We start from the raw sequence: 27,406 nt of genomic DNA on the forward strand, positions 1-27,406 counted from the left end.
GCACTAAGCATAGACAAGTATCAATTTTTTTTTAAAAAAAAAATTCATCATAGTGTATCAATTTTGTTCATATTGTAAACTGAAACATTATACCTTAAGCCACTGTTTGGATATATGTATTCCAAGGGAGAAGAAAACAAAAGGTAATGATTATTTGCATGAACACTAATGAAATATGGATTCCATTTTCAGCGGGGTCTTTTTTCGATAGCAAGTGGAAATCTCGTCTTTGTGAGACTGATCATTTAATTTCTTGTTCCAGAGAATCCGAAGTATGGAAAAGTGCAATGATTGAAATGTGGAATCCTCCCTTTCCTTTGTTATTCAAACACTTCAAACTGTCACATCGATGAAAAACCTTCTCCATTTTCATTGATATCCATGGAACTGGTGATTTCTTGAACTGCTGGGAAGTTTCAGTTATGAGTCCATCCACACACATTTCATAGCAGAATATTAGTTGGGAGACCTAGGGCCCAAGAAGACTAACATTCTACCAGGGCATTGTCACCTTAAAGAAATGGCTGGCCGAAGTAGCTGAAGCTTGAATCCATAGAAGGGTATCATCTATTAAAATACTTCCGAGCTTTTGGCCACAACCCTAAATGCATGCTTTGATCCGATATGGTGGAAGTCAGCAAATTTCTTCAGGAAATATAATGTTGAAAATAAACTGCACTGCAAGAAATATACTATCATGAAATCAGAAGAGACCATTCTTTTTTGCTCAAGGAAGAAAAGGGAAAAAAAGGAAAACGATGACTCTACTAGGTTAGGTTCCCTACCTTCCTCTTTGGGGATGTTAGGTTGATCTGCCAGGAGTTGATGGAGAGCACTCAGATCACTACCACTGCTTTGCAAGACAACACCAATATATTCATGGATTAAAATACTGTTTTTTTTCCCCCTTCGTGTGAGATGAGAAAATCCATGCAAACTTTGAAAGCCACAAGAAAGAGAGATGCCAGATAGTTCTGTAGCAGTCTATCAAGTCCAATGCCGCTCATGAGAGAGAGAGAGAGAGCTACCAAAATCACGAACCCGGTAGTCAAATATTGATTCCTAGTGCCTCAAGGAAAGTCATGAATTTCTTTAACGCATTTAAGAAATCTTGCTCTATTGGCTAGCTAGTTTTTTTTTAATAATTCTAAAAATAAATCATTTTCTATGAAAATTGTATAGTAAATGATAGTGGGGTTAGGAAGAAGAAGTGATCCCATGGTTTAAGAATTACAAAGTTTAGATATAAGGCACATTTCTATTAAAGCACACCCAAAAAAAGGAGGAGAAGAAGAAGAAGATAGAGAAGTCCATCCCACAAACGAAGCTCTGAAGCAGTTTGAATTGCGTTGCGCTCTTCATGTCGGTGCACATGAAATACAATTGTGCTTCTTAGAGCCACCTCTGTTGAGAGAGAGAACAACCTACGACAGAGGGCTCCGATAATAACAGATTTTGGTGTTTCCCAATCAAAGATGTTTGCTAGCCCCCCACACACTTCTAAATATGGACACATGCATGCCGACTTGGCACTTGTGTAGGACATCCAATCTGAAATCAAGTGGGAGCTAGACATCAATTGTTTCCATATGTAGTTGACCTGATCGATGAACCGCTAGAACTTTTGTCTAGATCATCTACAGTTTTACATAGTGTGTCCCATCTGACACACGGGCCCAGATGTCTTACTCATGTGACAAGTTAGCATGCGTCCATGTGTAGATGTGCATGTGAAGTTACCAGACCTCTTCAATGCTGAGGTTATCTAATTAAGAATTAAGATGATATCTGATGATGGACGGTAACCACAAATGGTGAAAGACAGATGCCACTGCAATCAGTTATAAAACTCGAACAAACATATCAATCAAAATGTCAACTGGATTGCTAAAGTAGAGATGATGACAAAATAAATGGGGAAGAATTTAGAGGTAAATAATACTGTAATAGTAATCAGGATAGGTAATGTAAAGAGGAGATCTTGTGGATGGATATTAGTATTATCTCAAAATGTTGGGGTTAATGTTTCAAGAAGATCTAGTCGTAAACTTCAAAAACTTGACTCAACTTGATGTCCAGCTGGATTGGGTCAACTTGAAGACTCGACCAAATCTTTACTTGACTCAACTTGATTTAACAAATAATTAAAGTATTTAGTCTAGTGGAAGATTTTTAAAATTGTTAGGAAGAGATGAAATAAAAGAAACAAAAGAAAACACAACTTTAACGTCTAGTGTACTAGTGGTGGTAGGTCCTAAACTTCTCAGAAGAGGTTGCTTGTTTGAATCCCACCACATACAACATTTTTTATAGCAAAAGCTCCCAGCAGACTCAACTAGTGACTTGGTCGAGCCATGTCAAGTCACCCAAGTTTTCAAACAGACTTGATGAGTCTTGTCGAGTCAAGAGTGAGTCAGGCTCGCCAACATGTTTCTAAGAGACTCGCTTGAAATTGACTGGGATAAATTTGAGACGAGTCACCGAGTTTTATTGTTATGGAAACAGTAGCTGCAGATGTTGCACAGTAGTTTCCGTTGCCCCCTGTTGGTTTCTAGTGGGTGGGGGATACTATCCTGAGAACATATACGGTGTGTATTGGTGGTAAGGATTCCTTTCAAAACTTGCCAACATCAAAGACAGAAAGAGAGGAGACATAAGATAGTTATAATGTTCTCACAGATCCCATCACATGGCTTTTTCTTGATTTGCCTAATCAAAGGATCAATAAACCTATTTGTTTCGATCAGAAACGTGTTGCGGAGATTGGAATAACTATATTCGATAATAACAAAAGAAGTTTGAACAAAGAATACTCATCATCAATTATTTCATTAATTTGGATTCTTATTACATTCCTCACACTGCCCTTGATTCTAAAACAAAGTACAATTATGGGATTTCAAAATAATATAATTGAAAATAGTCCTTCAGCAATTTTGGCAGCATTTCGGCTTGTAGAGTGTCCATCGTAATGACAAGAAGATTATGCGGGTTTGGAATCCTTGCTTCGTGCCAATGCATAAGTCAAAAAATTGAATTAGTAGTTGATAAGCATAATAATGTGAGCATCCATGATGAAACCGCATAAAATGCACAGTGAATTGGCCTTGTCAGTCATTTGTTGCACGGCCCTTTTGTGTGGTTACGCAATAGATTTGTTGTTGCTGACTTCGCTTCATCTTCTTCCTTCCTTCTTCAAATGCTGCAACCCACTTGATACCTAAATTCTGCAATTCTCTGACTCTTAAAGCTCTCGAATATTTTTTCAATGTCCAAATGAGAAGAGTGAGGGGGTCTTTACATGCTTTCGCATGTATAAAGCCCATGTACACATAACAAAACCCTGTTGCGCAGGCGCGCACTACTTCTATGTTGGGCGGTCGCGTAACACATTTGTACTGTGCGAATTTCATACTATTGCAAGCGCACAACCGAGCTCCATTCCACTCCACTTCCTTTCCCCCTATGCCTCTTTCTTCAGTTGCGTGGTCGTGCAACATGTTCCTGTTGTGTGGGTGCGCAATGAACTTTGTGCTCCAACAGATGCCCCCTTGATCCTCCTTAGAATTCTTCTTGGAGAAATGCAAACAGGGGATCGAACCTCTATCCGGGCAAAATAAAAATAAAAACTTTTTTTTTCGTAAACTTCATCCGTTGCGCAATCACGCAACACACTTGTTGCGGGATTGGGTATGCACAACAGCTGGTTGAGTCCCCCGGCCTATATAAACTGGCCACCCTTCATTTCAATTACTTTGCTCTGACTTGGATCCAATTATACACCACACCTTTGCATGATTGCGCAACAGAACCACCTCGCGTGATAGCACAACTTACCGCTTTTGCGCGACCGCACAACAACCTCTTGCTTCAATAGAAATTTGCCTTAGTCCCCGTACTCTGCGAAAATTTCTTCTCACCTTCTTCCTTTTTGAAGGCAAAATGGCAAAGAGTAAGAGGACGCATGGAACTAGACAAGAACTTTCAACTCCTCACCAAACTCCCGAGAGTCAAGGAATGGAATCACCGTGGAATCCTCAGTCTTTGCAGGCAGATGATCGCCCTAGAAAGAGGGTTAAGACGACTATTAGCCACCCCTCCTTATTCAAGGTAGGGCTATACACGAGCAGAGTTAACTCGGTTAGCTCGCTCGACTCGACTTGGATCGAACCCAGCTCGAATCGGACTCGAATCGAACCAATTCGGCGACTCGATTACTTTGGTATTGATGTTGCTCACCAACTATTTGATGAAATGACCTAACCAAGTGTCAGCTGGTGGCAAGGAAGGTATGCTTGTGAAGCAAATACCTCTTTTTCTTGATTTTGATGTTGCCTACGAGTTGTTTGATGAAATACCTGTAAAAACCGTTGATGCCATTTTACAAATAGTGAGAATTTGAGATGCAGTCCATGTGTTCGTGAAAATGCCGTAGAGGCGAACTCGGCTTGAACTGGCTTGAGCTACTGACCGAACCGAGCTGAGCTGGCCAACCAAGCTCGAGGACTGAGCCGAGCCGAGTCGAGTCGGGCTGTGCCAAGCTCGACTCAGTTCGACTTGTGTACACCTCTAATTCAAGGAACCTAGTCTTCAAGTGTTGGACTTTTACAACAGGATGGCACATCTGGCCAGCCCCATCTGCCATGCATAATCATGGGGGAAATAGAAAGACCCCCTCGAAAGGGCTGTGAAGTAGAGTGGGAAGATTGGCTGAAGGCCACTTCGAATCTTCAAACGGATAGCTCCAGGCCGTCCATCAGAGAAACCAGCCCCCCTCCCTCCTTTACAAAGAAGTCGTTAAAGATCAAGGGGCAGCAGCTTGAAGAAAAGATCCAGGAGTTCAACAAGAAGCGCCTTCAAAACACTTGGGACAGTGTGAAGGTGCACCAAGATATGATCAAATTCAACAGCCCTTTCAAGGATGAGATAGTCATCATTCCGATGAACCTCCGTCGCCACCTCTCAATCCTCTACAGTGAACCCACAGACATGATGATACACAATAGGATCCTCTACACAGCCCATTGGGCCATGAGGGAGCCTCAAATCCTGGAGGGTCTTTTGATAGACAGGGGCTCCAGGTAAAGGACCAACAAGATTTCTCCCATGCGGTTCGTACTGCCATGTTATAACCGACACAACCTTTTTCCCACTCATTTCTTCGAAACCACACAACAATGCTTCTATACTCGAGACTCCCTGTGGGGTACAGAGGAGTTCCGAATTCACAATTTCTTGTCCTCGTGCAATTACTATAATGCTTGGGCTAAATCAATAATTAAGAAGCATCCAAACATCTTGATAAAGATCGATCTTCTTAACATGATCGAAGTCACATCCGACTATTTCTGCAGAGGTTTGACTGTATTCAAGGGCTTCCTGAACTACTTGTGCCCTACCACCAACCCCTTCCATCTTCCTATTGGCGAAGTCAGCATCACACTGTGGGACCTTTACATAATGGCTAGTCTTCCCATCATAGGCCGTTTCTTTGTTGAGTGCGTGCCCACAAATGAGGAGTTTGCCCACTTCTCTCCCACAAATCGTTAGCCGAAAGTCTTAGAGACCACCATAGAACTCTTCCGAGAAATGGCGAAGTTTCCAGATATTAAAAAAGTCCTTAACCTCAACTGGCTTGCGCATTTCACAAGAGATCTTCGGTATATTCTTCTTCTTTTTTCACGTGTATCTTCGTATACTTCTTCATTAATTCTCATCAGAACAAAATACAGCAAATGCTATTAGACCCACTCTATTTGAGGTCGTTGGAGCAATGGCAGAGGTCAGAAAATATTCTTGGGCCCTCTAGTTCTATGTTATCTTTATCGCGCTTTCAGCGATGTCGTGACTCACTGCAAGAGTCCTTCAGTCAGAGCATCTTCTACTTATACTCCTTAGCACTACTTCGCATGGTGGCTGGGAGTATATTTTCTATGGACTTACGATAAACCAGAAAAGGCGTACGTCAACTTATATCGTTTCCTTCTCTGGCATTATCAACGGAGAAAGATGATTAAGAAGACTTAGGACTGGGTGGTGGATAAGATTGAGAGGACATAATCCATCATCTTCTTCCAATTCTCATTCTCCAATATCCCTGAGGATAGAGAAGCCATCGACGGCGACTCCCTATCATCGAGTGAACACATCTTTTTCATTTGCATCAAATCCAACAGTCTCCCTTTGAGGAAAAGTAGCGAATTTTGGCGGGAGCCCTACTACCCAGTAGGTTCACGCGTTAGTTCGGCTACGATCAGACCATATCAAAGAATTGTGGAGTTTTCACCCGAGTGATGAGGAATTTTGGCATTGGCCCGTATAACTGGGCACTTATCTGGAAGCAGCTCCTGATCGTGCGCACAGGGTCTCGCTTCATCTTATCGGGGTCGGTCCAAGCTTCTTATTGTTGGATACGATGGTGGGTCCACCAATTCCATCTGGTTCGTCACTGTCATTCAGTAAACTATCTAGTTTGGATAGCTCCACCAAGACTAAAGAACTATAGACTAGAGCAGAGGATTTGTTATATAGTGGAGAAGGATCACGCTCCTACCCCCGGTCAGGTTTGTCTAAAGATTTCTCTGGAGGAACCTATTCGTCAGGTCAAGCTCGCCAACACTTTGGAAGGCCGAATTGCTTATGGAATTCCTCTAGAAGAAATAAGAAGATTAGGAGAGCAGGCTGCCACTACCACAACTCCCAATCCATAAGAGGGTAATGATCCGACTTTACAAGCACAAACAATCGCGCTTTATACCCTCACCAGAGATACTACAATGGGTACCGAGAGCAGGCTTGAGCCCTTGACTGCTTCTCCAATGATGAGGCCTACAAGGCAAAATTTCTCATCCCTGTGACTTGTTCTCAGACACAAGCTCATTCTCCCCCGATAGAACAGAGTAATCAAGGCGTCTCTCCTGCCTCTATAGAAGTGAGAATATACACAAGTGGGGTCGATCCATCCAGCAAAGGCAAACAAGTTAAGATCGAAGAACCGATCGAAGATGAGTCTTCTAAGGAAAGAGGTGATGAAGAATCCACTGTCAGCAACAACTCTACTAGAGAAAGCAACTCTTCAGATTATAACAACATGGAAGAGGAAGGAGAAGTAAACATTGAAGAAGATGATATCGTAGCTAAAGCCACAGCAGTCGCCCGAGAAACCCCACAAGATGTATCTACCCCAATTGGCAAGTCGAACACTCCTGTAGAAAACCACTTGATTATGGGGAATTTAGCTATTCATTGATGGCTAATATCATCATGACTTTCAATGCCAACTACTCCCCGCTGCTTCGCGAGAAGCCTTCTCCTCCACCCATCAATATTCCTCCAATTGACCCCCAAATACTTCCAATGATCATGGAGGTCTCTTCGTCAAGAGAAGCATAACTCTCAGCGCCCGCACAGGTTGCAGCGGCAACATTAATTTCTCCAAATAGGCCTCTATCAACTCCTCGTAGCATGGAGGTTGATCGAGATAGACAATCCTTCCCATGGCTACTGAAGTGGCCAGTATTGATGTGGAACAGATTTTAACCTACGACTCCGCTTATAACCCTGATAATAGTATAGCTTAACATAAAGCTCGTCTAGTTGCTAGAGGGTTTATACAGACATATGGTGAGAATTATTCTATGACTTTTGTTCATTTTACTAAGATGAATTTAATACGAGTAATAATTTCTCTTGCTACTAATTTGAATAGCTTGTTGCGTCAATCAGATGTTAAGAATGTTTTTTTTTGAATGGTGATTTAACTAAGGATATTTATTTGCTTCCTCCTTTTGGCTTGCTAGAAAGCCAAAGGAAATGTTTGTCGTCTTAAGAAGGCTATATATGGCTTGAAGCAGGCTCCTTGAGCCTGATTTGAGAAATTTAATATGGCTTTGATTCATATTGGATTTACTCGTGTTCACTTAGATCACTTTATGTTGTTAAGTGGCATGTACAGGATATTATCGTTGTGGGTGTGTATGTAGATGATATCTATTAGAGTAGATTAGTAATTTTTAGGATCTCCACAGATCTTTATAGATCTCCCATCTCTTCTATATATTCATGTTATTCTCAAAGAAATAAGTTATAGTTTCCATATAGTCTCATATAGTTTAAAAATATCACTGTTACAGGCGATGATACTACTCGATTTCTAAGTTGAAACTCTGAGTAAGGTATTTGATATCAAAGATTTGGACTAAAATTATTTCTTGGTATTGAAGTCTCTCGTTATAAAAGAGCATCATTTTGTCTCAACAAAAATTTCTTTGATTTGTTGATTTCAACTAGTAATCTTGGTGTCAAACCCATTGATTCAATATTAGATATTAATAAGAAGATTCAAGCTAATGATAGGGAACTTCTTGATCATTCTTGCAAGTACCAACATTTGGTTTGTCGATTGATATATTTGATTATTACTCGTCCATCCATCTCAAGCAATGAGTTTGGTAAGTCAATTCACACATGCTCCTCATTCCAATCATCTCAAGGCAACTCATTGCATCTTACACTACAAGGTTGTTTGACAACACAAATTTGGGTGTATTCGAGTGCATTCGGATTCCAAAAGTTGTTTGGCAATGTGGATTCAAGAGTAAATAAAATCGAAGGTAAATGAAATACATAACTTTGGTGTGTTTTGAAATCTCACAATCTTGCTGTAATTTCAATGTAATCGGAGTGAAATGCCTTCTCTTCTTCTTTTTTTTTTTGCTCCTATTTAAAGGCAAGAGAGTCGCACGTATAATAAAGGTGTCGTTAAGCTGCTAATTCATTCTACATGTGGCACACTGATGATACGTCAAAACAATCTAATTATCGATTGCATCACTAAAATCACATCAATAGAATGATCTGAATTGTCCAAACATTGGCCATGTAAATCAACACTTAAAAACGTTGGTGAGTCGCTCGTGTGTGATCCTTATGCTTGTGGCCCACCCAAGGCTTAGAATTTCATTATTTTTTGCCAAAGTATATATTTCTTATGGGCATGTTACAATCATTTTATCAAATATCACATATGTACGCTAATTTGAGATATGAAAGTTGTCTTGTAATCAAAGTCAAGTTCATATAAATATACTAAAGAATTTAGATACATTCTCGTTTTTAGATTCCAATGGATTCCTATTAGAAGCTGCCAAACATAACTGAGGACTCGGAATCCCCGTTATTTGTGATTTGGATTCCAATGCATTCCAAATACAAGCTCCCAAACAAGCCCTATATTAATTCTTCTCTAGAATGTGGCATCTCATTTTGTTGTCACTATAGTCCTGACATTGAAGGCTATTCTTATCTTGATTGGGCAGGTTTACTAGATCAACGTTCTACAACATTGTACTGTACTTTTTCGGAGGTTAATCTAGTTATCTGGAAGTAAAAACTAGACAGTTTTTTAGCAATCCAATGCTTAGCTCGAGTACCATGCTATGGCAAATATCGCATGTGAAATTTTTAGTTGAAGGGTTTTGTTGCTGAGTTAGGATTTCTAGTGAAGACCCTAGTTCCCATGTATTGTAACAATTAGGCTATGATTCATATAACTTCTTATCTTGTTTTTCATGAGTGAACAAAACATATTAAGGCTGTTGTCATTTTATTCATGAGAAGATTGTTGTTGCCAGTATATCTACACCCTTTATTCCATTTACTGCATAGCTTGCTAGTATCTTCACTAAGGCTCTTACAGTTGAACTTAGACGACGTATTCTTGGTAGGCTGGGCATGATTAATATCTATGACTCAACTTGAGGAGTGTAGACATATATTTGTGTAGACGGATGGACTGTGACTCAGTGGATCATGCAATGTGACCCTCTAGACAGTAGACCATGGACCATGACTCTCTTATTTCTCTTACTTTTTTACTTTCTTTTATTATTTTCCTTTTCTACCCTTTGTGCTAAGGGCACTTTATATAATTTGGCAATTCACTTAATATAAGATAAAAAGGGTTGGGTGTCTAACCTTAAGTGCCTTCCTCTTCCCAAGTGGTTTGCTCTCTCTGACATAGGGAAAGGAAGACAAGGTTAGGGTTGGACGTCCAACCCTTTTGCTTTTATATTAACATGATTATCAAATCACATAAAGTGCCCTTGGCTTAAAGAGTAAAAAAGGAAAATAAAAGAATAAGAGCCTTACGGTCCCAGAAAAATATGTCTACAGTTTCTAATAAGCCTTAACATGGATTGCCTTGGATATAAAAAAGAAATCAGAGAAACAGATGTCCCGCTGTCATTTGTATTGTTGAAGAAAGGCATGCATTTCTAAAAATGAGTATTGCATGGAAAATCATTGGGAATGGCAATGCTTAAACTTTAGAAATAATCATCTTCTGGAGTAAATGGAGCTAAACAGTTGTAGGGTAGTTTTCAGCTAAAGACGAAAGAGATACTTTAATACTCTACCAGCGTGTGATGGATGATATGCGAATCCAAATAATCCAAACTAAATGGTCCAATCATGAGCTCCAGTTTGGATGTGTCATGAACAAAAATTAGTCTTCCTTGGTTATCAAAATATTAGATTTCCAGACACTTATTGGACAGTTAGAAACGAAAAAATGCAATGGCCTTATTTCAAAAAACAAGTGCCCATGAATCAGGGTTAGGATTGTCCAACGAACATAATTTTTGTATTGATACTTAACAACAGTGGGTCCACAATTTAGCCAGTTTATTTGGGTTATATTCCCCAATTTCATTTCTAAGTACCAGCATATCAAGCATCATATGCAGCCGGAGTATCAACTAACTCCCCAAGATGAAACACCATTGTCCAAGATATCAAGCTTTCAAGAGACTAGCTGGAAGTACCCCAGCTCCATACAGATAATCTACTGACCTGGAATGCAGTGTCTGAGGACTCAAAGCTGAAATTGTCGATGACTTTAGCATGTACCTGGATAAAATAAAAATCGAGTCAGCCTCTTAGGTTGACTTCTCCACCTAAAATAAACTGATATGATGGTTTACTTTAAGATTTTAAGAAAGTCCAGTCAGATAGCGAAAGGAAACATCATAAATGAAATGCATTCATAGCCATCACAGTGACCTTGTCTAAGCTACTAGGGTTTGCCAATCATTCCTATCCAAGGTCCGATCCTCTGTAAGTCTACAAGCCTTAATATCCCTTACCACTTCAGTCCAAGCCCTCTTTGGTCTTCCCTTAGCTGCCTTTTAGGTCCTTCAACCCTAATCAAATTTCCACTCCTAGTCAAGGCCTTTTACGGTTTTCATAGAACATGGGTGAAACAGGGGCGGCTCTAAGGGGTAGGCAGGTGAGGCAATCGTCTAAGGCGCCCTAATTATGAAGGCCCCATATTATAGCAAAATTAAAATTTCTTAATTATGAAGGTCCAATATTATAGCAAAATTAAAATTAAGAAGAAGAAAAAAAGCCTAAAATTTTTTAAATAAAACTTATTGAAAGGCCTACAAAATAGGAACATCTAAAAATTAGTTTACAAATTTGAAATTGAAAATAAAAAACAAATCCTAGAAACTAGCACTATCAATAATAACAGTCTAACTCTATCGTCTCTTTTCAAAATAATAGCATCATTCCCAATAAATTCTTCTCCTAAAACCTAGGACCACAACTACCTACTTTATTGCTAATTAAGTTCTCAAAAAATTAAATTCTAACGTCATTTTTCTAAATTAAATTCTAACTTCATTTTTCTAACGGTATAGTGGCACACCAATGTCTAATTAAAAGAATTTGTAAAAACAGAAATTAATACTCCAATTGAAATACTCAATCTAATAAAAGAACTAGATTGTTTTCCAAATTGTTTTATTGCATATAGATTACTACTTACCATACCTGTTACAGTTGCATCTGCAGAAAGAAGTTTTTCAAAACTAAAGATTATAAAAAATTATTTACGAACAATTATGTCTCAAGATAGATTAAACGGTTTAGCAATTTTATCTATCGAAACTGATTTATTGGGTAAACTTGAATACAAAACTTTAATTAGTAATTTTGCATCTAAAAAGGCAAGAAGCAAATTTATGGTTTAATTTTGAATTTATTAAATTTTTTTATTCTTTAAACTAAAAAGCCTCATTTTTATGACTTGCCTAAGGCCCCCAAAAATGTTGAGCCGCCCTTGGGGTGAACGACCTCATTGGTTCTTCAGCATTCCATCTCCTGTTGGGAAGTAAATACTATTATAATGAATAAAGAAACAAAGAAAAAAAGAAAAAAGGCAACTGAGATGGACTAATCACCTGTAACCAATTTCATTTTATGCATCAGACTGCTCTTGAAGCGTCATATAGTACCACAGGAAAATGTCTGAAGAAAAAGGTTGTAGATCAAGTTAGGCCATCGAACACCACGGAATGGCACTATCAGCTCAACCTACAGCTGGGTTATAGGTTGACCATTTCTCAGTTGAATATAAACAAAAGGTTTGCTAGCCCCACATAGACCCTCTCTATATGCACCTTTGCATGCAGTTGCATGTGTGGTGCATCTGAAAGGTGCTAAGGTGGGATGATCACTCAGATGACTTGGTGCAAAAATATGCCAGTCCATTCATCAAGTGCACCTTCCCAGTATGAAACCGATGGCAGTATATAAAACCTTATCAACAACAGTGTTTTAAATAGCGAATAGTGTGTAGCAAAGCGTTCACCCCTCGGAAGCATGAGGCTTAAGCTACATAGCGTGTAGCATGAGATACACACTACTTCAAGATTTTTAATTAAGGTTGTGCTTGGTTGCACCAAATATCATGAAATTTATGACATTTTGCACCAAATTTGTCTGATTAATAATGGAATTTAATGACATTTGGTGCAACAGAACACGACTTAAAATAACATGAAAAATAGGCAAAGATAAAGGGGCCTCTTTGGTAAAACTTATTTTCTGCACTTATCACTGAAATATGCTATTTTCAGTGATTTTCACTCATTCAAAACATTTGGCTAATCCAAGAAATTAAGTGCTTAATTTGGATTTTCACTAAAAAAAATTTAAGCTTTCCTCTCTTGACTTGAGACTTAACACGGCATGCAGTAAGGGATATTGTTCAATATCTTTGGTCACTTTTGACCAAAATATCCTCCAAAACTTTTATAAATGACAACTTTATCCTTTTGTGACTTTTATGAAAGCTTTGAAAGGACTCGAATTGTGGAACACTTGGCAAAGTTATTGTGGGCCCCATCATAATGTATGTGTTATATCCACACTGTCCATCCATTTTTCCAGATCATCTTAGGGCATGGGCCCAAAAATGAGGCAAATCCAAATTTCAAGCGGACCACACCACAAAAAGCAATGTGACAATGACATCCACCGTCAAAACCTTCCCAGGGGCTACCATGATTTTTATTTGCCATCCAACCTATTAATAAGGTCACACAGACCTGGATGAAGGGAAAGCACACATATCAATTTGATCCAAAACTTTGTGGCCCCCAAGAAGTTTTCAATGGTAGGCATTCAATCCCCACTATTTTGTATGGTGTGGTCCACTTGAACTTTGGATCTACCTCATTTTTGGGCTCACGCCCTAAAATGATATGACCAAATGGATGGATAGTGTGGATGAAACACATACATCACGGTGGGGTAGACACAACTTTGTCACATCAACACGATACCTAGGTGTTGTGTTCTGTATGTGCACTTTGAAAGGGAGTAGGTGTTACCCAGTAACACGTTAGTGTGTGTTACCCTGACCATGCGGCTCACTTTGATGTATGTGTTATATATCCACGTCGTCCATCAATTTTTTCTAGCTCATTCTAGGGTGTGGTCCCAAAAATGAAGTAGATCCAAATCTACAGTGGACCACATAGTAGGGATTGAATGCCACCATTAAAAACTTCTTGAGGGCCACAAAAGTTTTGGATCAAGCTGGTTTTTGCGTTTTCCCTTCATCTAGGTCTATGTGACCTTATCAACAGGTTGATGGCAAATAAACATTACGGTGGGCCTTAGGAACTGTTTATTAGTGGTGATCATTTGTTTCTTGTGGTATGGTCCACTTGAGATTTGGATCTGCTTCATTTTTTGGACCATGCCCTAAAATGAGTTGGGAAAACAGATGGGCGCATGGAGATACAACATATACATCATGGTGGGCCCCAAGGTCAAGGTAGCACCCACTATGGTGTTACCCCCACTCCACCAAAACTAGGGCTCAAATCCGTGGTGACCCCTCCAGAAGGTGCTGGAAAAGCTCTCTGGCCGACTATGATGTATGTGTTTTATCCACATCGTTAATCCATTTTCCATATCATTTTAGGGCATGAGCCCAAAAATGAGGCAGATTCAACTCTCAAATGGACCACGCCACAAGAAATAATGGTCATTGAACGCCCGCGATTAAAAACTTCTTGGGTCACACAGGTTTTGGATCAAGTTGGTATCTATGTTTTCTCTTCATTAAGACCGCATGAACTATTCAACAAGTTAGATGGAAAATAAACATTAAAGTGGGCCCTACGAAGTTTTTAATGATGAGTGTTTAATCACCATTGCTTCTTGTGGTCTGGTCCACCTGAGATTTGGATGTACTCATCTTTGGGATCATACACAAATATGATCTGGCAAAATGGACAAATGGCTTATATAAAACACAAACAACATGGTGGTGTCCACAGAGCACCGACCAATGCTTCGGATCACCCACTTAGTGTGCTTGTCCCCTAATGACACCAATCGAAGGGGTATGGTTATTCTATTAAGAAGAATATGGAGCATGGTCCATGGTGTGGCCCATCTAACCACTGCACTTTGATCACAGAATTAAAGGCTACACCTGTATTATCACCTATTTGCTTCATTACACAATCAATTCATGTCACTGCACCTGGCAAACATGAAAGATCCAGACTGTTCATCTACCCGGCTTTATTTGGTGGGGAAAGTATTAAATTTTTATTGTATTGGCATAGGTGTGCCAAATTTAAAGGCATGGCAATAACAGGTTTCGTCTCACATTCTACAAAAGATAGAAATTGGGACAATATGGGCAAATATGACAAATTTCCAATTTTCAGACATTTGTAATTTGTGTTTTCCAAACAAGTTTTTGTGGAAAAAAAAAAAAAGGGGTGCTTATTTTCAGATATTAGGACTTTTTTCATACAATACCAAATAGATTTTTCAGTACTTTTTTTTTTTTGAAGAGTTGTGGAACTTTATAAAAGGCCCACTAGCAACGGTTAGTGGGAAAAGAATACAGCAAAGGCAAAAGCCCAATTTAAAATATATATATAAAAAAAGGGGGGAAAAACAAAAGGAGAGAGAGGGCTGCTAGCAGTCAAAGCTTACGAGAATAGAGGCCCATTTAGCAAGCGAAACCTTCACTAAAGAGATCGCAGCCTCAACTGGCCACGATACGTTGTCAAAGCAGCGCCGATTCCTCTCGATCCAAATTCCCCACCAAATATTTGGGAGAACCATATGCCAAAGGTATCCTTTCTTGAAAGTTAGACCTCCTCTGTGCCACGCCCACAAAAGGTCATTCACATTGCTAGACATATAATGCAGGGGCATTTTCACACCGGGCTCGAGTGGAGTAGCCCGTGGGATGCAGGGAGACACTCGGGGTGGGTGACCCATGTGATTCGAGGCCCACGAGGGAGATCTCGTGTTCGAGACTCCTCATCGGGGGTGATTAATGCGCATTTCACACCAGGCTCGAGTGGGGTAGCTCGTGGGACGTGAGGACACGCTCGGGGTAGGCGGCCCATGTGATTTGGGGCCCACGAAGGGGGTTCGGCCGAGGTCGTAACCCATGCGATGTGGGGCCTGGGCTATGAGATAAAGGGATTAATTCGCCATACTCTAACAGTTCGAGCTTTTAGAGCAAGTAGTTAATTGTCCTGCATCAAATTGGAATCAAAGCGGGAGGTCTTGTGTTCAATACTCCTCACCAGGGGTGATTAATGCGGGGGCATTTTCACATCGGGCTTGAGTGGAGTAGCCCGTGAGATGCAGGGACACACTCGGGGTGGGTGACCCATGTGATTCAGGGCCCACGGGGGAGATCTCGTGTTCGAGACTCCTCATCGGGGGTGATTAATGCGCATTTCACACCGGGCTCGAGTGGGGTAGCCTGTGGGACGCGAGGACACGCTCAGGGTGGGCGGCCCATGTGATTTGGGGCCCACGAAGGGGGTTCGGCCGAGGTCCTAACCCATGCAACGTGGGGCCTGGCCTATGAAATAAAGGGATTAATTCGCCATACTCTAACAGTTCGAGCTTTTAGAGCAAGTGGTTAATTGTCCTGCATTAGTATAGCCCAAAACGAGCTAAAGGAGGCCAAAAAGTGGAACCACACTTTGGACGTGAAAAAGCAAAAGAAAAACCAATGATTTATTGTCTCTGCCTCTTGCTCACAGAGGTAGCATCTGTTAAGGATAACCATAGAGCGCTTTTGTAAGTCATCGATCGTCAGGACTATCTTTTTGCCTACTAGCGTAGAGAAGACCACAACTTCGAGAAGAATATCATAATGCCAGAAATGGAAGGCGAATTTATGCCCACCTCTCGAGGTGGAGAAGCAAATCTTCTTGAAGAAGGATGCGACTAAAAACTTCCCTGAACTATGGCATTTCCAAACTATTTCATCTTTACCACCTAGTGGAGACACAAAGTGAAGCCTCTCCAACATGGACAAGAGCTCTTCATATTCCAAATCAGCCAAGTCTCTTCTACAAGGGGGAGACCAACATATGTTTCCACCTGAATCCGAGAAGCATTCCACGACCTTAACATCCACTGAAGGCAATAGTCGAGCTAGGTTAAGGTAGCTTTGAGAGAGGGGGAAGTCGTCGCACTAACAATCCCCCCAAAATTTGACCCCAGAACCGTCGCTTTTAGAGAATGAGATTCCCTTTTTGAACTCCACCAATAAAGCCATAAGCCTTGTAAATTGAGGACTCAGCTTCCCAACCTCTCGAGGTGATCCCGTACTTGGAAGCAATGATTTCCCTCCAAAGAGTGTCTTCCTCTGTGGTGAATCTCCATAACCACATCGCAAGCAAAGCGCGATTCATATTGAATAGATCCTGCAAACCAGCTCCACCTTCCTCAATGGGTTTACAAACATCATCCAAATTCAAAAGATGGAATTTGAAACCAAAAGATGGAATTTGAAACCTTCATGGAAGCCTTTCCAATAGAAATCTCTTCTAAGCTTCTCCAATTTGATTCTAACCAAGCGTGGGCATTTAAATAAGGACATGAAGTAAAGCGGAATATTGGAAAAAGTTGCTTTAATAAGAGTTAACCTCCCTCCCCACAAAAGGTAACGACTCTTGCAAGAGGCCAATTTTCTTTCTATCCTATCCACCGGCACCACCTTATCCCAAAGGTAAACTGGAGGCTTACCAATGCATAAAGGGAGCCCCAAGTAAGAAGAAGGAAAAGATCCCACCTTGCATCCTATAATCGAAGCCAACAAGGAGACTTCACTATGAGACAAATGGATGCCCAAGACCTCACTATTTTCCATGCTCACTTTCACCCCAAAAACCGCCTCAAAACAGATTATGATCTTGCGCAAATTGTCTAACATGAAAGGATCGGCTTCACAAAAAATGATGGTGTCATCCGCATATTGAAGGTGAGACAAAGGTTTCCCCGACTTTCGACACTTGAAACCCACGAATGAGATTTTTCAGTACTTAAGTACTACAATTCAGCACTTCAAGTTTTCAACACTCAAATTAAGAAAGAGCAACCTGATTGATTTAATAATATTGCTTATATTATTTTTCTAAAATCATTGAAAAGATCTATCAATATTTATTAAAAAAATGAAAAATGTAACAAATCAATGAAGACATTAATTGATTTTAATGTACAAGTAACTTATAGTATAAGCTACATAGAGTATACCATAGGCTATGCAGCATGTAGCGTAGGATACACGTGACTTATGCTATTCTCATGAGCTATGTGGAGTTAAGGCACCACGCTACATAGTGTAAGCTACATGCTACATGGTGAAGCTATTTAAAACACTACAGTCCGTATTCAACATTCCAATGCAGTCCGCTTGATGCATGGATGTCCTAGTTTCGATCCATGTCATCATCTTCAATAGACCTTAAGAAAGGACCGAATGTCCTCCACACGTGCCAAGCTATCAAACAGATCTCATGCACTTATATTAACAAGTAAATGCATTTGGGAAAACAGCTCCTTGGGAATAAAATAGACTGCCCAACAATTTCATCATGCATATTCCTATTATAATTTATCTCCAAACGAACCAAGCAAGAAGCAATACTATTTTCTTCAAAAAGTTGCATGCATATACGGTAAACAATGTCTAAACTAATGGAGATAACTGACCTTGTGACATAGAATTTACCCAGAACATCAAAAATTATAAGCACAAAAGAACTACAAGCATATATCTGGAGAAAATTCTTGGTGAAAGAAAAGATCTATCAGTTGAGAAAGGAACTCGAATGTATTCTCTAAATTATCCATACTCTGCAAGGTGCATGTCATAAAGAGATCTAAGCCCATCCACGCAATCAGCAAGACTTGGCCGTATCCCCACTCGCAATTGCATCTGATGCACAGTTGGCTGCATGGATCCCCCTTTCAATAGTTGCTTGCCATCTCGCACAGTCTTCTCAAGGGATATGACAATGCCATGAAACTCTTTCCTGAATTTTCAAACAGCAGAGAGGATATTCTCATAATGAACTAAACCAAGCAGAAAAGTTTCAAAATATATCTAATATTAAAATTTGCTATATCTGCTTGCATTCTTTAAAAAAAAAAAAAAACTGATTGCTGTGTAATGAAATAAAGTAATGCTGTCAAGCAGGGAATGAACTTTGAGAGTGAGAGGACATTAGATGAAGGCCAAGGAAATGCTATATTTGCACTCTTCATGTTCTCCATTTTTTATTTTTTATTTTTTTTCGAAATTTTCCTTCAATCAGTTGTCAATTGAGACTAATTTCGAAGTATTTAGGGGTATTTGATGAAATGATCATCACATACACTCTAATTTCGAAATTTGAGTGTGGGTGGTCCGATCTGGGGAAAATTGGGGAACTTTCGAAATTTTCTTAATTTCTCCCAAATTACTTGCAATTTTGCACTCCAAACATGAAATCAAGCATGTATGAGGGTTGATCTACTGATCTGTTAAGTCCTTGTCAATTTTCAGAAAATAAAAATCATTTTTTTAATTAAAAATTTATTTATTTATTTATTTATTTATTTTTGAAATTTCTCGTCAACCAGCTGTCAATTGGGGAAAACTGATTGCTGTGTAATGAAATAAAGTAATGCTGTCAAGCAGGGAATGAACTTTGAGATTGAGAGGACATTAGATGAAGGCCAAGGAAATGCTATATTTGCACTCTTCATGTTCTCCATTTTATTTTATTTTTATTTTTCGAAATTTTCCTTCAATCAGTTGTCAATTGAGACTAATTTCGAAGTATTTAGGGGTATTTGATGAAATGATCATCACATACACTCTAATTTCGAAATTTGAGTGTAGGTGGTCCGATTTGGGGAAAATTGGGGAAATTTCGAAATTTTCTTAATTTCTCCCAAATTACTTGCAATTTTGCACTCCAAACATGAAATCAAGCATGTATGAGGGTTGATCTATTGATCTGTTAAGTCCTTGTCAATTTTCAGAAAATAAAAATCATTTTTTTAATTAAAAATTAATTAATTAATTTATTTATTTATTTTTGAAATTTCTTGTCAACCAGCTGTCAATTGAGATTAATTTCGAAGTATTTAGGAGCGTTTGATGAAATGATCATCACATACACTGTAAATGTTATGCATTCAATTTGAATATGGTTGCCTTAGTTCAGTCAGACAAAGCATAGCTTAGGACCCTATAGAAAGGCAACCTATCATATGCACCTCTTTTTTGAGATGTTATGATTTAAAAGTGTGTATTAAGGTCTTTTTTTTATCAATCCCTGAAGTTTCATTGAAAAATTTAGCCATTTTTCCCAATGTTTCCCCATGTTTCCCAAAAAGTGCGATAAATTACCTGGTACAAATGATATATCCTGTGCGATAACTGATACATATCTGTATTCCAAGGATGCGATACGTAACGCGATACCGATATTTTGAACATTGACGCCAGCCACTCTACCAGCAGTCAATGGAACAGAAACAAGAGCCAAACAGATTATTTGTCTTAATCTCTATTATTTGATAGATGGGATAGGCCATCCCTTCGAGGCTTCCTTTTTTTCTTTTTCCTTTTTCCATTTGATTGGTAAGAGAATTTTATTAGAAGCAAAGGCCAAAGGCAAATAAGAGTGCAAAAGAAAGCACTGCTAAAGCATTACAAGAGAAACCCAGACCAATCCCCGAAGAAATCGTCTCTCTTGAGACCTAAACACCTAAGAGCTAAAGAGACACCAAACTCTATCACATGGAAGACCATTCAACTTTTATTGTAAAGGTTTTGTTGTTATTTTCTTTCCAAATGGGCCATAGATCTGCTAAGAATTGGAAAGCAGTCAAACCAAAGATTTTGCATCAAGCAACACGTCTCTGTCAATAAACAAGGCAACAGTTATTGCAAACTACATATTTATTTATACACAAGTGACGTATTGGACTAGGGTCAACCCAAGTCTAATCTGCTTTCTTAAATGGGCCATTTTTCTTATCAGAACCCTACCCGAAACCCGATACACTCAGCTTTTAAGCAGTTTTGGGTTAGTTGGCTGATGGTTATGCTCATGATGTAGCCTTCACCATTTTAATATCCATTTCCAAAAGTAGAGTTCTTTTAAAGAACAGTTTAAGTTGGTCTTTCTGTCGAGCATGATTGATTTAAAAAAGTAATCAATTAATACAAACACGTTATGAGTCTACTTACAAGATTTGTCTAATTTATGATAGGGATTGATGTCTATTCGATTATTGACTCCATTACAAGGATATGCACCCAAATATGCCTTGTTGAGAGCTTTTATTAATCTGCGAACAAAGTACATTCCAGGTAGTGGTCTGGCATGGGCCTTTAATTACATTCCCTGAAAAAAAAAAAAAAAAAACCCTTGATTAAAAGGTTAAAACTAGAGAAAACTAACTTATTACATGGTACAGAATAGCTTATGCAAATTATGCACAAAGTCTTAATCCATGGTCTTTCATCTTCAGAGTGTCCAAATCATTGATCAAGTTGAGGTACTAGCATAGTGATAGCCATTTGAGTATACACGTCTCGTATAGCCAGTTAGGTGTCGGGATATTAGCTAATGATGCATATCATGTATCTTGAGAGGCATTAGCTTCAGATGGCCATGTAGCCTTATGGCATACACAAGTGTGATCATTCCAGCATCACATAGGGTCTCATATGCTAGAGATGATGAAAAGAATGTATGAAACTGCATGTCAGTGCCTATCACCTGGAAATAGGGTCCTTAGCTCTTGGTGCCTAGGTGTATGTGCCTGGAACAGATGCTAAAATAGGTCTAGGCCTCCATGCAGACTCCTATCGCTTGGGAAGTCTAGCTGTTGGTGGTTAGGCTTCCCCTGGGAGGTTTGAACCTGGCACAAAGCCTTCCCAATGGGAATGGGAGTGTTCAAACTAGTGAGGCTCAACCTCAATTGGGAGATGAATGTTGATATCAAAAATCTCGAGAGGTAAAACAAGTCGAATCGTTTAAGTGTCCTGCAAATGATGCGGTAAGGAGTATTTATAGTCCCTAGGGGTTTTGATTTTGCCCCAAAAGTTTCTTACGCAGTTACAGACACGTGTCAGCCTCCCATTGGATGAGAGGAGCTCACTTCCGTGTAGGGGTGTACACAGAACTGAGTTAGCTCGGTTAGCTCGCTCGACTCAACTCGAAAAAGCACAATTCGACTCAGTTTGAAACTGAGTTTGAGCCGAGTCAAGTTGATTTTTTGAGCTCGAAATTCGAGCTTGCCCAAGCTCGACTCGACTCGGATCGAACCCAACTCAAATCGAACCAGTTTAGTGACTCGGTTATTTTGATATTGATGTTGCTTAGCAAGCGTTTGATGAAATGACACAACAAAGTGTCCGCTAGTGGCGAGGAAGGTATGGATATGAAATAAATACCCTTGTATCTTGATTTTTATGTTGCCTGCTGAGTGTTTAATGAAATACCTGTAAACCTATGTTGTTGCTTTACATTCCGTGAGAAATTGAAGGTGCACTCCATGTGCTTGAGAAAATGCCGCAGAGGCTCGAACTCGGCTCGAACTGGCCCAAGCTGCTAACTGAACCGAGCTGGCCGGTCGGGCTCGAGGATCGAGCCGAGCCAAGTTCGAGCTGGGGTCAGCTAGTGGTCGAGCCGAGTCGTGCCAAGCTCGACTCGATTCGACTCGTGTACACCCCTACTTCCGTGGAATATTGGGTATCATGCAGATGAACACTCATGATAAAAGAAGATAAGTGCCTGGTGCTTTGGCATTAGCGCCTGAACATTGGCAGACAGGCGTAGAGAGCTTTGTGCTTGGCGCAGGCATAGAGGGTGATTTTAAGCATACAACATTAAAGCTTATCTAGATAGGCACTAAAGACTTTGCTAGATTAGTTGAGGTTCGTTTTTGGTGAGTAACAAACTCCATGTCGACAGAGTCATAGGAAGAATGTTTAAACGCAAATTGGGTGGAGATTTTGACTTAGGTTTGTTTTATGCCTATAATTTGGTTTTACAAAGGATAGATTTCATGGGATCATTCTTATTTGTCATTCTTTTCATCCTATTTACTAATGGTAGAAGAAAAGAAAAGAAGAAAGAAGACAGGACAATTAGCTATATGGTTGAGAATTGAGATCCTCTCTACAGCAATCAAGGTATTTAAAAACGGTTATGTGGGGGAACTGTTATGCGTTACAAGGGCCGTGACGATGGAAAAAATGGCCCGTGATGATGCATTACAAGGGCGATACAGGTATTTATAAAAATAATAAATAATAAAAAGAAAGAAAGAAAGAAAAAGAAAAAATATGGTTGTCGCAACCAGTGTTCACATTCTCGACGAAATGTCGATAATATCAGCGTCCGCTAGACTAGCGACACCGAAACCTCAATTTTTCGTCTCTCTAAATTATCAGCGAAATATCAGCAATAATTTTGGATTCTCTCCTACAATATCAATTGCAGCCACCAACCACGTAACCTATCACGGAAAAGTTGTAGCCAACTACCTCTTTTCCGATAAATAGGTAAAAATCAGAAAAAAAAATTGAAAAAAAAAAAAAAAAAAAACTTTGATTTCGATAATACCTGGTTGATGGTTGATTGAAACTCGGAAGAAGAGAATCTCATGGGCATCAATCGACAACTCCTGTCTTCGATAGAGGTTAAAAATAAAAATAAAAAACTGAAATTTTCCCTTTTCTTCTTTCGATTGGAAGATTGATGTCGCAAATACATGATTTCGACGAAAAATCAGGGATTTTGAGAGATTTCTTTCTGATTTTTGTTGTATATAGGGTTTTGAAACCCTTAATCGAAAATACCCCTTCCTTCGGCCAAAACCCCTCTTAGCAAACAAAAGCGACCCCCCTTTTTATAAGCTTCGGAATTCTAGAAGCGAACTGCATAGTACGCTTTATCGTACTGAGTAAACTCTCTGGGCCCACCGTTAATGTATGTGATTTATCCACGGCTTCCATTCGTTTTTCCAACTCATTTTAGGGGTTAATCCCAAACTTAAAGCATATCCACAGGTCCAGTCGACCACACCACAAGAAACAGTGAGAATAATGATTTTCACCGTTGAAACTTTCATAGGGCCCACAGTGATGCTTATTTGTCAACAAACCTTTTCATAAATATACAAAAGCATGGATGAAGGGATAAAACAATTATCATCTCGATTCAAAATTTCTGTGGCCCCCAAGAAGTTTTTAATGGTATGCGTTCAATACACACGGTTTCTTGTGGTGTGGTCCACTTACGATTTGGATCTAGTTCATTTTTTGGATCATACACTAAAATGAGTGGTCATATATGATGGACGGTTTGGATGTAAGGCACATACTCCACAGTGGGTCCCATAGCTAGGGATCCACCGACCTTGGTAGATTTAGGGATCCACCACAATCGTGCCCTGAACGGAAGCGGATTACCTACTGAGTAAACTCTATGGGGCCCACCATGATTTATGTATTTGATCCACTCTGTCCATCCATTTTATTAGATAATTTTAGGGTGCAAACCCAAAAATGAAGCATATCCAAAGCTTAGGTGGACCACACCACAGGAAACTGTTTGAATTGAATGTTTACCATTGAAAATTTCTTGGGGGCCACAAAAGTTTTGCATCAACCTGATATTTATGTTTTCTCTTCATCCACGTCCATGTGATCGAATGAATAGGTTGGATGACAAATAAACATCACAGTGGGCCCTATGAAGGTTTCAAGAGTGGAAATAATTATTCCCACTATTTCATGTGGTGTGGTCCACTTGAGCCTTAGATATGTTTTCTTTAATTTTGGGCTCAAGTCCTACAATGAGATGGAAAACGGATGGATGCCATGGATAAACTACATACATTCACGGTGGGCCCAAAAGAGTTTATGCAATATGATAAAAGCATATTACGTAACTCAGTGCGCAATCCAATTTCCGCCCGGATGTGGATGGGAGCGGATTGGTTGTTACCCGAGTAATAGCTTAGTGGGTGTTACTCTAACCGTGTGGGGGCGACCTTGATGTATTTTCTGTGTACCCATGTCGTCCATCTATTTTTACATCTCATTTTAGGAGGCGATCCCAAATCATAAGAAGATCCAAATCTTAGGTGAACTATACCAATGGAAAAGGTGATGAATAACTATTAAAACCTTTCTGTAGGCCACAATATTTTTGGATCACTCTGATCTTTCTACTTTCTCGTCATCCAGATCTTCTTGACTTTATCAAGAAGTTGGATTGCAAATAAACATTACAAAAACTTTATGATGGGCCTTTTGGAATTTTTAATGGTGAGGCACTCAATCACCAATTCACCACTGTTTCCTGTGGTGTGGTCCACTTGAGATTTAGATATGCATAGTTTTTGGTACCCGGTCCTAAAATGGAATGTAGAAACGGTTGAATGGCATGGATATTCAACAAATTATCTAGGTGGGCCCCATAGTAAGGGTAACACCCACTAAGCTGTTAACCACATAACACCTAATCCATTCCCGACGTGGACGGCCTATAGACACTACGTAGCCAGCGGCTACTAGACGGTGCTCTTTGGGCACCACTATCATGTTTGAATTTTATCTATGCCGTTCATGCATTTTTCCATATCATTTTAGGATAATTTAGAGTGGGCTACAAGCCCACAACACTCAATACTCATGTGGACAACACTTGAATTTAGAGTTTTAAGATAATTTTACACCTTTATTTGGCCTAATTAGGTGTTTTATTTCATATAATTCAATGATATATATTGAAAATGTGACAGCCCACCTGACAGATGGGGTAGATCTAATGTATGTTTGTCCCAACTCCCAAGGATCAACATTCTACATTACCGTTAAGAAAAATACATTTAATTTTTGAATTCATTTACTTTTACATGTATTAATTATTATATGCTAGCTGCATTTATATTATATAAACTCATTTTGGTTATTATTGGAGTGATTTCTTACGGCAATGCATGCTTTTTGGGTCCCATTAAATGAAAACTTATTATTTAATGCTTTCGTTTTTTTGCAATTTTTTAATTCCTGAATATGTAAAAGCATATTTAGGCATGTCCTGAAGTTTCATTGAAAAATTCCACCGTTATCCCCATGTTATACCATTTTTCTCCGCATTTCTGTTTATCGGTGATAAAGATATTATATCTTTATCTCCGGCTAGCAAAACTTGTAGCGATACTGACAACTTGAACACTGGTCGCAACCATTACAGCCCATATCCCAACAGTAACAGCAGTGGCTTTCACAGCCACCGTTATCGTTATTGAATACCTTGACGGTAATAGCATGTTGTAAAAGTGCATCAACAAGCCTATTATTGCTTCAATCTTAACATCGTAGCATATATAAATTGCAATCACATCCATGATATGAGATAAGTTAGCAAGCAAGTTAATTTGCATTGTAATATCAATCATAAGTCATAACACGATATGCCCACCTAATTTATCACTAAAGAGATATTCGAACAGTTAAGAAGAAAATGGCACAAGAAATTTCTTCAGCAGAACTATGAAGCATGAGACATGATAAGCTCACAAAGTCTCTCTAATGGAATGAAAAATGATTTCTAAGGTCTCCATCTGTTTCCCCAACAAAACCTCTCTCATGCCGTGGACACATGTTAGTTCCCCATAACTTCTTGAGTCGTCAAGCACCTGGTGATGAAAAATATAAAAAGAATGAATACATTGAAGAATGTACAATTACACTTTTTTTCAAAAATTAAGGGGAAGTAGGGAACTTCTCATTTTGCAAGTGAAGCAGATGGCAACCAGTCCCAAAAAAGCAAGCAGAACTTCAATACCAAAAAAAAAAAAATTCCACTGATTGTAGAAAGTCAAGACCATCACTTAACAAAAAGAAAACTAAAAGGAAAGAATAACGGAGAGAGGGGGAAAAGAAAAAAGAAAAAGAAAGACAAACATTGAGAAAACAGTTTCAAGCAATACAATAAAAAAAAAATGGCACAAATCTCCTCTCCGTGATCCAGGATTTACCTTGGGACAACTACCGCCAGCAAGGAAACTTGCAAACCTTCAAAAATTGCTCATAATTTACCATGTTCTGAACCAAGCATTTATAATTAGAATCTTCAACTTTGCAAATTGCCAAACTTCATACTTCTCAGAAAATGTAATTTTGATGACCATGCTGCATAACTTGTGATCCCCATTCCCCACCCGTCAAAGTCGGGAGCACCTTAGTGGGTGTCACCCTAAACCTAACCATGTAGAGCCCACCTAGATGTATTTGTTGTATATTCATGCCATCCATCTGTTTTTCCATCTCATTTTAGGACGCAATCCAAAAACTTAAGAAGATCAAAATCTCACGTGGACCATAACACTAGAAACAGTGATGAATGACCATTAAAAACTTTTTGTGGGCCACAAAAGTTTTGAATTAAGCTGATCTTCGTAGTTTCCCTTCAACCAAATCTTCTCGACAGTATCAACAGGTTGGATTGCAAATAAACATTACAAAAACCTTACGATGGGCCCTTTGGAATCTTTTATGGTGAGGCACTCAATCACCACTGTTTCCTGTGGTGTGGTCCACCTGAGATTTGGATCTGCATCACTTTTGAGACCTGTCCTACAATGGGCTGGAGAAATGGATGGACAGCATGGATATACAGCAAATCATCAAGGTAGGCCCATGGTAAGGGTAACACCCACCAATCCGCTCCCCTCAAAGTCACCATCCCAGGTCCCG

The 27,406-nt window shown here is 39.4% G+C and overlaps 1 protein-coding gene across 5 annotated transcripts in view; it reads right to left on the reverse strand.

Moving 5' to 3' along the window:
- Window positions 1-346: 346 nt before the first annotated feature.
- Window positions 347-27,406, reverse strand: part of LOC131243337 (uncharacterized protein At5g43822-like) — a 46,922-nt gene continuing 19,862 nt past the window's right edge. The window contains exons 2-7 of one of the 5 annotated variants that reach the window (XM_058242630.1): window positions 26,228-26,346; window positions 18,486-18,665; window positions 11,145-11,201; window positions 10,852-10,908; window positions 786-850; window positions 347-673 (exon numbers count right to left, since the gene is read on the reverse strand). In XM_058242630.1, coding sequence (XP_058098613.1) covers window positions 648-673; window positions 786-850; window positions 10,852-10,908; window positions 11,145-11,201; window positions 18,486-18,665; window positions 26,228-26,346 — 504 coding nt within the window. In that variant the 3' untranslated portion in view covers window positions 347-647. Of the gene's footprint in view, window positions 693-785; window positions 851-10,851; window positions 10,909-11,144; window positions 11,202-18,485; window positions 18,666-26,227; window positions 26,347-27,406 lie in introns of all 5 variants that reach the window. The other 4 variants (XM_058242629.1, XM_058242627.1, XM_058242631.1 and 1 more) reach the window with 4 other exon arrangements.

This window comes from Magnolia sinica, chromosome 4 (assembly GCF_029962835.1).
Source record: "Magnolia sinica isolate HGM2019 chromosome 4, MsV1, whole genome shotgun sequence".
In the NCBI taxonomy this organism is placed as follows: domain Eukaryota; kingdom Viridiplantae; phylum Streptophyta; class Magnoliopsida; order Magnoliales; family Magnoliaceae; genus Magnolia; species Magnolia sinica.